The sequence below is a fragment of the Macaca mulatta genome, chromosome X (genome assembly GCF_049350105.2).
Source record: "Macaca mulatta isolate MMU2019108-1 chromosome X, T2T-MMU8v2.0, whole genome shotgun sequence".
Classification (NCBI taxonomy): Eukaryota; Metazoa; Chordata; class Mammalia; order Primates; family Cercopithecidae; genus Macaca; species Macaca mulatta.
Window position 1 is genome coordinate 83,775,707 of NC_133426.1, and position 12,367 is coordinate 83,788,073.

Consider the following 12,367-nt stretch of genomic DNA (forward strand, 5'->3'; position numbering starts at 1 on the left):
TTTCTAGAGACAGGATCTCACTCTGTCTCCCCGGTTGGAGTGCAGTGGCACAATCACAGCTCACTGCAACCTTGAATTCCTGGGCTCAAGTGATCCTCCTGCCTCAGCTCCTAAGTAGCTATGACTATAGACATGTGCCACCATGCCCAGCTAATTGTATTTAATTTTTTGTAGATAGATTCTCACCATGTTGCCCAGGCTGGTCTTGAATCCGTGGCCTCAAGTGATACTCCCACCTCAGCCTCCCAAAGCCCTGGGATTGCAGGCCTGAGCCACCAGCCTCACCTAAATTACATTTCCCTAATGGCTAGTGATGCTATCTTTTCATATGCTTATTTGCATAGCCTTCCTCAGAGAACTGTCAGTTCAAGTCCTTTGCCCATTTACTAACTGGGTTGTTTTCTTTCTGAGAGTTCTTTACACATTCTGAATGATTCCTTTGTTAAATATGCAAATTGCAAATATTTTCTCCAAGTCTGTAAGTTGTCTTTTCCTTTCCCTAAGAGTCTTTCACAGCCAAAAGTTTTTAATTTTGATTAAGTCTAATTATTGATTTTTTATTTAATGGATTATATGCCTTTGGTATCATGACTAAGAACTCTGCCTAACCCTAGATGCAGAAGATTTTCTTCTGTTTTCTTATACAAGTATAATAGTTTTACATTAGATTTATGATGCATTTTGACTTGATTTTTTAAAATATGGGTAAGGCTTCAGTAAAGGTGTTTTTGGCCTATGAAAGTCTAATTGTTTCAATACCAGTTTTTGAAAAGGCTATGCTCTCTCCATTTAATTGCTTTTGCATCTTTTGTCAAAACCATTTTTAACTTGAATTTCTTTGATGATTAATAAGGATCACCATGCTTTCATACATTTACTGGCCATTCGGATATCATCTTTTGTAAAGTCCTGTTCAAGTTTTTGCCCATTTTTCTATTGGGTTGTCTAGTTTATCCTACTGATTTTTAAGAGTTCTTTATATATCCTGGATGAGACCTTTTTAGATGTATATATTGGGAACAGCTTCTCCAACTTCGTGACTTGCCTTTACACTCTTAATGTGAAATGACATTTGTATTAGTCAGGGTTTTCCAGAGAAACAGAACCAACAGGAGTTTAGAACTTCTGTGTACATGCGCGTGTATGTGTGTGTGTGCATGCGTGCAGACATATTACGAGATTTGCCTCACTGTGATTATGGAAGCTGCAAAGTGCTACAATGTGCTGTTCACAAGCTGCAAAACCAGGGAGCTAATTGTATAAATCCTGGTCCCAGTTCAAAGGACTGAAAATCAGGCAGCCCTAGGCTGTGGGTGGGGGCAGTTGGTATAAGTCCTAGTCTGTCTGAGTCTGAAGGCTGAAGAACCACGATTACCAATCTCCAAGGGCTTGATAAGATGGATGTCCCAGCTCAAAGAGAGAGAGAGAGCAAATCTGCCCTTCTTCTGCATTTTTGGTCAATTCAGGCCCTCAATGGATAGGATGATGCCCACTCACACTGATGAGGGCAATCTTCTTTACTCAGTCTACTAATTCAAATGCCCTTTCAGGAGCACCCTCACAGACATATCCAAAAGTGTTTTATCAGCTGCATGGGCATCTCTTAGCCCAGTCAAACTGACACATAAAATTAACTATCACACCTTTGGTGAACAGAAGTCCTTAATTTTAATGAAGCCCAAATTACCAATCTTATATATATACAAGGAACAGAAGGCAGCTCTGAAAAGTGAGAAGGATGAGGCAGATGGGTAGGGCCCTCAGGATATAAAGGATAATGTGGTACTGAGTTTCATGGGCTACCTTTTTATTTTTAAAATCTTATTTTTTTTGAGACAGGGTCTTGAATTGTCACCCACAATGGAGTGCAACTGCATGATCACAGCTCAATGCAGCCTTGACCTGCTGGGCTCAAGCACTCCTCTCACCTCAGCCTCCCAAGTAGCTGGGACTACAGAAATGCACTAATGCACCCAGCTAATTTTTAAATTTTTTGTGGAGACAGGGTCTCGCTATGTTGCCCAGGCTGGTTTTCAATTCCTGGGCTCAACTGATCCTCCTGCCTCGACTTCCCAAAATGCTGGGATTACACGTGTGAGCCACCGAGCCCAATGTTATAGACTTTCTTTCTGCCTCATGTATCCTAGATTGGTTGCTAAAGAACTCCAGAAGGTGCTGTCAAAAAAATCTCCAAGAAAAGCCAACCCTCCAGCCACAGGACCAGGAAAGGGGCAGCATAGCAAGACAGAACACGTTAGGATAACCACTCAATTGCAACCAAACAGTACAGCAAAAACTGTAGCTGAACCTCATCCTTCTACTGTAACCAAGTTATAACAAGGCACTGCCAGGGTGGGGTCAGAAAAGTCTGATTTAACAAGGTCCTCCCTATGATCTAACAGTGTCAATGAAGGCCATGTAGGGAAACAATACATCCACCCACACCCACGAGTTACAAGAAAACCCCTTCCCTTCCTACTGGAATTATACCACCATCCAGTAACTAATGAGTCACCCCCTGTGAGTGGAGGCCATCTGGAAAGAGGTAAACAGGTAATCTTGAGCCTCTGTCCCCCAACCCAGCCAAGGTAATACCAGTAGAGGCCTAGTGAGGAGACTGAACTCCCACTATCAACTGGCAAAAATGTGGTAGGGTACCTCAAGCTCTGCCAAAACATTTGTCAGAAGATGCCTACTATAACAAAAGATTTAAACAAAATCCAGCATCTCATGATATAGTAACCAATATGCCCAGTTTAAATAGAAGAACTTTTTCATAATAAGAACCAGAAAAATCTCAAGTTCAATGAGAAAAGACAATCAACAGACACCAACACTGAGATGACATAAATGTTAGAATTGTCTGACAAGGATTTTTAAAGTAGTCATTATAAAAATGCCTCATAAGCAATTATTAACATACCTGAGACAAATGAAACAAATATTCTCAGCAAAGAAACAGAAGACATAAAAAAAGAACCAAATGAAAATTTTAGGCTGGCCACGGCAGCTCAGGCCTGTAATCCCAGCACAGTGGGAGGCAAAGGCAGGCAGATTACTTGAGATCAGGAGTTCCAAACCAGTCTGGCCAACGTGGTGAAACCCTGTCTGTACTAAAAACACAAAAGTTAGCTGGGTGTGGTGGTGCATGCCTGTAATCCCAGCTACTTGGGTGGCTGAGGCATGAGAATTGCTTGAATCTGGAAGGTGGAGTCTGCAGTGAGCTGAGATCTTGCCAATGCACTCCAGCTTGGGCAAGAGTGAGACCCTGTCTCCAAAAAAAAAAAAAAAAAAAAATTAGAACTGAAAAATAAAACAGAAATTAAAAACTCAGAGTGAGTTGAGTAGAATGCAGAGAGCAGAAGATTTGGTGACTTTGAAGACTAAACAACAGAAATGGCCTAATCTGAACAACAGAGAAAAATGGAATGGAAAAGAAACTCAGGTATCCATGGGACTATAACAAAAGATTTAACATTTTTGTCATTAGAGTCCTAAAGGAAGAGGAGAAAGGAGGAGGGGCTGAAATTCAAAGAAATAATGACTGAAAATTACCAATATGCATTAAGAAACATAAATCTGCAGGTTTAAGTAGTTGAATGAACCACAAACAGGATAAACCCAAAATAATCCATGACAAGATATATCAGTCATCTTCTGAAAACGCAGAAAAATAATCTTGAAAGAAGAGAAAAACAACACCTTATCTAAGGGGAAAAAACAATTCAAACAGCAAGTTTCTCGTAAGAAACCAGGGAGGCAAGAAGGTAGTGACACATATTTTTCAAGTACTGAAAGGAAAGAATTGCCAACCCAGAAATCTACATCCAGCTGAAATACCATTCAAGAATGAAGGGGAGGCCGGGCGTGGTGGCTCAAGCCTGTAATCCCAGCACTTTGGGAGGCCGAGATGGGCGGATCACGAGGTCAGGAGATCGAGACCATCCTGGCTAACATGGTGAAACCCCATCTCTACTAAAAAAATACAAAAAAACTAGCCGGACGTGGTGGCGAGCGCCTGTAGTCCCAGCTACTCGGGAGGCTGAGGCAGGAGAATGGCGTGAACCCGGGAGGCGGAGCTTGCAGTGAGCTGAGATCCGGCCACTGCACTCCAGCCTGGGCAACACAGTGAGACTCCGTCTCAAAAAAAAAAAAAAAAAGAATGAAGGGGAAATCATTTGTTGCCAGCAGACTTGCTGTTAAAGAATGGCTAGGCCAGGCGTGGTGGCTCAGGCCTGTAATCTCAGCACTTTGGGAGGCCAAAGGAGGCGGATCACTTGAGCTCAGGAGTTCAAGACCAGCCTGGGAAACATGGTACAACCCCATCTCTACAAAAAATACAGAAATTAGCCAGGTGTGGTGGTGCGCACCTGTAGTCCCAGCTACTTGGGACGCTGAGGTGGGAGGATGGCTAGAGCCTGGGAGGTCAAGCTGCAGTGAGCCAAGATTGTACCACTGTATGCCAGCCTGAGTGACAGAGCAAGACCCTGCTTTAAAAAAAAAAAAAAAAAAAAAAATGGAATGGCTAAAATAAGTTCTGTAAATATAAAGGAAATGATAAAAGAAGGATTGCTGAAACGTTAGGGAGAAGTAACAATGAAAACAGCAAATAATAAATATGAGTCAATACAACACTTTCCTCCAGTTGTGTTTTCTAAATTATATTCTATGGTTGAAGAAAGAATAATTACACTGACTGATATGGTTAAACACTTGAGACAGTCATATTATAAAAAGGGAATCAAAAGGATATAAAGAGTTAAGGTTTCTACCAGTAGACTGTAATAAGTGTGTGTATATGTATGATGTAACACCTACAGCAACCACTATCAAAGCTATACAAAGAGAAACACTAAAAAAACTATAGATTAATCAAAATAGAATTTCAAAAATATAAAACTAACCCACAGGAAAGGAGGAAAAAGAAATCATAAACAAAAGAAAATAGAATGAAAGAGAACAAAGTGAGCAAAAAAATAAAATGGTAGACTGAAGCCCTACACTAAATATAAACGGTCCACATACATCATTTAAAAGAAAGATTGAGTGGATAAAAAATAAAACAAAAAACATGACCCAACCACATGCTGTTTACAAGAAACTCACTTCAAATAAAACAACATAGGTGAGTTGAAGTAAAAGGATGAAAAACTATATACCATGTAAACACCAATCAAAATAAAACAAGAGTGGTTATATCAGTATCAGATAAAATAGATTTCAGAGCAAAGAAGATTATGAGGGATAGAGAGGGGCACAGCAATACTAAACGTGCATAATAAACAACAGAGCTGAAAATATCAGAAGTAAAACCTGACAGAACTGAAGGAGAAACAGAAAAATCCACAATTATAGTTGGAGATTTCAGCCTTCCTCTCAAAAACTGATAACCATATAGACAAAAAAAATCAGCAAAAGTAAAGAAGAATACAAGAACCTTATCAAAGAACAAAATCTAATCAATATTTATAGAACACTCACCCAACAACAGCAGAGTACATATGCTCTTCAAGGGCCAGTCTACTCAGGGCATAAAACAAAGCACAACAAACTTAAAAGAATTGAAATTATACAGATTATATTTCCTGAACATAATTGAATTAAACTAGAAATCCACAAAAGAAAAATAATGGGAACCTCCAAATGCATGGAAATTAAACAACATGCTTCTAAGCTATGAGTCAAAGATGAATTCTAAAATAAAAATATACTGAACTAAATGAAAATATAACATATCGAAGTTTGTATAACTAAAGCAGTGCTGAAAGGGAAATTTGTAACACTAAATGCTTACATTAGAAAAGAAAAAAAGCCTCAAATCAAATTAGTAATCTAAGCTTCTACCTCCCAAAAGTAGAACAGTAAGAGCAAAACAAACCAAAAGCAAGATGAAATTAAAATAGGAAAAAAAAAAAAAAAAGAAAATCAAGGGAATAAAACACTAGTTATTTGTAACAATTAATGAAATTGACAAACCTCTAGCAAGACTAATAAAAAGAAAACACACAAATTACCAGTATCAGAAGTGAAACAGAAGCTATCACTATAGACCCTAAAGACATGAAAAGGATATTAAGAAAATGCTATGAACAATTCTACACATACATTTGAAATTACAATGAAATGAACCAACTCTTACAAAAGCACAAACTACCACAAGTCATTCAATATAAAATAGATCACTTGAATAATCCTAAAACTACTGAGGAAATTTAATTAGTGATTTCTAAACTCCTCAAAAAAGAAACCTTCAAGGCCAGAACTAGTTTCACTGGCAAATTTTACCAAACATTTAAGATTAACACAAATCCCCATAATCTTTGTCAGAAAATAGAAGAGAAAACAATTACTGACTTATGAGGTCAATATTAACCTGATACCAAAACCAGACAACGAAAACAACTGAATATATAACAGTAACTCTCATAAATATCTCTCAACAAAATATTAGCAAGCAGAACCAAGTACTATATAAAAACAATTATCCTTATGATCAAGTGGAGTTTTATTCCAGGCATGAAAGGTTGGTTCAGTATTCAAAAACCAATCTACATAGCATACCATATTAACAGATTAAGAAGACAAAACAGATGATACTGAGGCAGAAAAAGCATTTGACAAATGTAAACACCCATTCATCATAAAAACTCTGAGAAAATTAAGAATAGAGGGGAACCGCCTCAACTTGATGAAGAGTAATTACAAAAAAAGTACAGCATGGCTGTGCATTCCTACTCAAAGAGGCTGAGGCAGGAGGATCCCTTGAGCCTAGGAGTTTGAGGCTGCAGTGAGGTATGATCACACCACAGAACTCCACTCATGGTGACAGACAGAGACCTTGTCTCAAAACAAAAACAACCCCCCGACCCAAAAAAACAACCTTACAGCTAACAACATAGTTAATGAAGACAGAATGCTTTTCTCCTAAGATCAGGAAGAAGGTAAGGATATCCACTCTCACCATTGCTACTAACTATATTACTCTTAAGTTTTAACCAGTATGAGGTATAGGGAGGGACACAGCAATATTAAACGTACATAATAAACAGAGCTGAAAATATCAGAAGCAAAATCTGACATAACTTAAAGGAGAAACAGACAAATTCACAATTACAGTTAGAGACTTTTCTTGCAGTAAGACAAGAAAAGGAAACAAACAGCGTATAGATCATAAAAGAAGAAATAAAACTATCCCTACTTGCAGATAGTATAATGGTCTTAGAAAATCCCAAGAAATCTATAAAACAAACTCCTAGAACAAATCAAGTCAGCAAGTTTACAGACAAAAGATTAACACAAAAACCAACTGCATTTCTATATTTGAGCAATGGACACATGGAAACAAAAGTTAAAAATATAGTATCATTTACAAGAGCTAAAAAAAAGAGAAATATCTGGGTGTAAATCTAACAAAAGACCTACAGGACCTGTATACTGAAAACTACAAAACACTGATGGAAGGAATCAAAGATCAACATTAATGGAGACATACACTGAGTTCACTGATCAGAAAACTCAATAAAGTTATCAATTCTCTGCTGCTAAAAGTATTACAATCGAAAAACGATATCAATTCTCTCCAAATTAGTAACAGGCTTAATAAAATTCCTATTAAAATTATTGCAAAACTTTTGTAGATTTAGACAAGATTATTCTAAAATTCATATAAAAAATTAGCTAAAACAATCTGTGAAAGGTAGAACAAAGTGGGAAGAATCATTCAATGTGCTTACTACACAGCTATAGTAATCAAGACTATGTAGTAATGATGCAGAGAAAGACATATGGAATAAAGGAATAGAATAGCAAACTGAAAAACAGCTCAACACAAGGATAGCCAACTGATTTTTCACAAAGGTACAAAACCAATTCAGTAAAGGAAGGATGGTTTTTTCTTTGTTCTTTTTATTTATTTATTTTTTTTGAGACAGGGTCTTCCTCTGTCGCCCAGGCTGGAGTGAAGTGGCACAATCATGGCTCACTGCAGCCCCGACCTCCTGATCTCAAGTGATCCTCCCACATCAGCCTCCAGAGTAGCTGGGACTACTGGTGTGCATCACCATGCCTGGGTAATTTTTTTATTTTTGGAGACAGGGTCTCACTATGTTGCTTAGGCTGGTCTTGAATTCCTGGGTTCAGCCTCCCAAAGCACTAGGATTACAAGTATGAGCCACTGTGCACTACCACAGATAGCTTTTTTCAACAAATGATGCTGCAGCAATTGAACATCCACAGTCAAAAATAAGAATCTTTAAACTTCACACCTTATAAAAAATTAACACAATAAACCATGGACTTAAACATAAAAGGTAAAATTATAAAACTTGTAAAACACAACACAGGAGAAAATCTTCAAGACCTAGGGCTTTGAGGAAGAGTTCTTAGACTTGACACCAGAAGCATGATCAAAACAAAGAAACAAACATTGATAAACTAGATTTCATCAAAATTAAAATCTTTGTTCTCTGAAAGACCCTGTGAAGGGGATGAAAAAACAAGCCATAAACTGGCAGGAAATATTTGCAAACCATGTATCTGACAAAGGACGCATATCTAGATTATATAAAGAACTCTCAAAACCTACAATAAAAAAACAAGCAATCCAATAAGAAAATGGACAAAAAGACATAAAGGGATTTTCACCCAAGAGGATACACAATATCTGATGGCAAATAAACACATAAGATGCTCAATATAACTGGTTGTTAGGAAACTGCAAATTAAGACCACAATAAGATACTACTACATACCTACCAGAACACCTAAAATAAAAAATAGTGATAATACCAAATGCTGGTGAGGATGTAGAGAAACTTATTTCTCACACATTGCTGGTAAGACTATACAATGGTACGGTCATTCTAAATGAGAGTTTGGCAGTTTCCTAAAAAAGTAAGACATACTTACCATATGACCTAGCCACAGCACACCTGGGCACTTACCCTAGAGAAATGAAAACTTAGGTGCACATAAAAATCTGGAACACAGTGTTCACAGCAGCTTTATTTATAATAGCCAAACCTGGACAAAATGAAAATGTCCTGCAATAAGCGAATGATTAAACATCTGTGGTACATCCATTCCATGGAATACTACTCTGTAATAAAAAGGAACAAACTACTGATACATGTGATAACTTGGATGGAATTCAAGGGCATTAAGCTGAGTGAAAAAAGCCAATCTCAAGAGGTCACATATAGAGAATGATGCCATTTTTATGACAGTCTTAATATGACAAAATAATAGAGATGGAGCATAAATTAGTCATTGTCAGGGGTTAAGGTTAGTGACAAGGTTGGCAGTAAAAATGGCTGTGACTATAAAAGAGTAGTGAGAGACAGAGCTTTGTGGTGACGGCATATTTCTGTATCTTGATTGTGTACGTGTGGAAAAAAGATATATGCAAACATTGAAACACTGTCAACTACTTAGTTTTGATATTGAAATATAAGTACATAAGATTTAACCATTGGGGAAAATTAGGCAAAGGGTTCACAGGACCTCTCTGTACTTGCAAGTTCAGGTGAATCTATAATCATTTCTAAATTAAAAGTGAGACAAACAAACCAAAAATAGTATCAAGCTAACCAGGCACTCTGAGACGGCTGAAAACTACTTCCAGGTCACACAAAACAACGTTAGAAATGGTCACTATCTTAAAGTTTATTTTAATGTGTCTTTCAGATTGTTTTGGCATAAATAAGGATTATATTGATATCCTATTTATTGAAAATTACTGAGTCATGAAAAATTAGAATATACAGAGATATAATCTAAAACATTTGTGGATTTTTTCTTTGCTCTTTTCATTTTGTTTTTTGTTTCATTTTCTGTTTGTTTGTGGATTTTTAGAGACAGCATAACATTTGTGGGTTTCATGTGTATGGGTTCAGCTACTCAAGAGCAACTCCCCAAATCCATAATATACATGTACAGGTTGAGCATCCCAAATTCGTAAGTCTGAAATCCTAAATTCTCCAAAGAAAATGCTCATTGGGGCATTTTGTATTTTGGATTTTCAGATTTGGGATGCTCAACAGGTAAGAATATAATACAAATATTCAAAAATCTGACAAAAAAATCCCATATCTGAAATGCTTCTGGTCCCTAGCATCCCCAAGCATTTTGGATAAGAAATACTCAACCAGTATATGCCTGAAGCATGAATTTGAATGAGATGCTTTTTGGCATATGTTTAGGGGTAATTCACTAGTGAGTTAGCCAAGCTGACAGCTCAACATCTAAATTTCAATGTTTTTCCCTACTAGTCATCAAGTACAAATGTCATGTGACAGATTATATGCCACTGTCTTATTTTAAAATTTGGGAAACCGAGCAAGCCAAAGGTTTAGATTATGTTTGAAAAATTTGGGTTACTCAATAAAATTACTTCTTCACACTCATGCACAAATAATAATTTGTTTAAACATGGAAAACAGAATATAAAAATGTATTTATTCTTTAAGCAGTTATATAATCAATCATATACATTTATAATTTAACTGTATTCAAATCATCCCTTTGTAAGCTCTCTTAGGCTACAGGTTTTCAATAATTAATAATCTTTCTAAAATGTAACTGAAATTTCTCTAGCCTTAAGCCTAGGTTTAGTTCATGATGCTGCTAAAATTAAAACATGTTTTAAACAAACAGTATAATATTCTCCGTAGTTTAAAATATTTATTAAGGCATACTTCAGCCATCTTTCTATTAAACTAACCCCATCTCTTTTATCTTTTTCTTAAATGCCATGCTTTCTTACATTTGTGTATGTGTATATGTATGCGTATGTGCATATGTTTAGATGTATCTATAGTCATGTGCCACATAATGTTTTGGTCAATAACAGACAGCATATGCAAAGGCAATCTCATAAGATTATAATACATATTTTTACTGTATCTTTTCTATGTTTAGATATGTTACATACACAAATACCATTGTGTTCCAATTGCCTACAGTATTCAGTACAGTAACATGCCGTATAGTTTTGCAACCTAGGAGCAATAAGCTATATCACAGAAAGCCTACTGGTGTACAGTATACTCTGTGATATTTGCATAGTGACAAAATTGCCTAATGATGCATTTCTCAGAATGTATACTGGTTGTTAAGCAACATGTGACTATAGATAAAACTTTTCCTTTCCAAATGTAGTTTGATTTTGTCAATTAGTAACAGCTTAAAACAATATCAACAATACACACACAAAATGCCTTGTATCTACAGTTAACAACATTAAAATGGTCAATAAGCACATGAAAAGATGCTCAACATCATTTATCATTAGGGAACAGCAAATTAAAATCACAAGAGATACCATTACACATACATTAGAATGAGTAAAATAATTTTTTAAAAAAATGACAATACCACATACAGACAAGAATGTAAGGAAACTGGAACTCTCATACAACTGCTGGTGGGAATGCAAAATTTTACAGTCACTTTGGAAAACTGCTTGATAGTTTCTTACAAAGATAAATGTAAACTTAGTATATGACCCAGCAGTCACAATCCTAGGATTTCGTTTCATTTAAGTAAATACTTATGTTCACACAAAAACTTGAACATGAAAGCTTAGAGCAGCTTTGATTTTAATTCCAAAACCTGGAAACAACTCAAATGTCCCTCAAGCAGAAGTAGCTAAACAAACTGTGATATATCCCTATAATGGAAGACTATACAACAATTTTTAAAAAGTATTGGTATATGCAACAACGTAGGTGATCCTCAAATAAATTTCACTAAGTGAAAGAAATAAGACTCAAAAGGCTACAAGTTATATGATTCCATAAGTGAATTCAGTGGGTAGGGAGTGATGACACTGTTTTGCATCCTGACTGTATCTTGCATTTGCTAAAAACATTCAAATACACAATAAAAATATTGAAATTTACTGTATATAAATTTTAAAATTAATTATTTTAATGTTTCTATATATACAGAAGATTTTTCCTACCTCACATTAGTTTCATCGTTAAATTCTTCAGCCCACTTCTTCCTTGACTGTGCAGTAGTGGAACCATCTAAACGGTAATAGTCAATGTTTCGAAGCCACTTCCCCTCACCTGAAAATTTAACAAAAGAACACAAAAGGAATTTGATATATCACTCTGCTTACTAGTAAGAACAGATTTTCCACCTTGCTCATCATTTAAAAGTAGGTTATATACATTCTATTTGTATAGCAAAATACATTATATACTTTTCTTAATCAAGGAATAATTATATTACAAATAAATTCACCACAGATTTCATTCAAATAGATAGTGATGAGCACAGGTATTTTTAAAACCTATTTCATCTACACGAGAATTTCTTAAAAGGGTTTCCTTAATTAGAATCCATAAAACTGTCAAAAGAA

The 12,367-nt window shown here is 36.1% G+C and overlaps 1 protein-coding gene across 36 annotated transcripts in view; it reads right to left on the bottom strand.

Annotated features, from left to right (window-relative positions):
- Positions 1-12,367, bottom strand: part of ATRX (ATRX chromatin remodeler) — a 285,229-nt gene that overhangs the window by 56,522 nt on the left and 216,340 nt on the right. For all 36 annotated transcript variants that reach the window (XM_077989480.1, XM_077989473.1, XM_077989477.1 and 33 more), the window contains one exon: positions 11,963-12,071. In XM_077989480.1, coding sequence (XP_077845606.1) covers positions 11,963-12,071 — 109 coding nt within the window. The remainder of the gene's footprint in view (positions 1-11,962; positions 12,072-12,367) is intronic.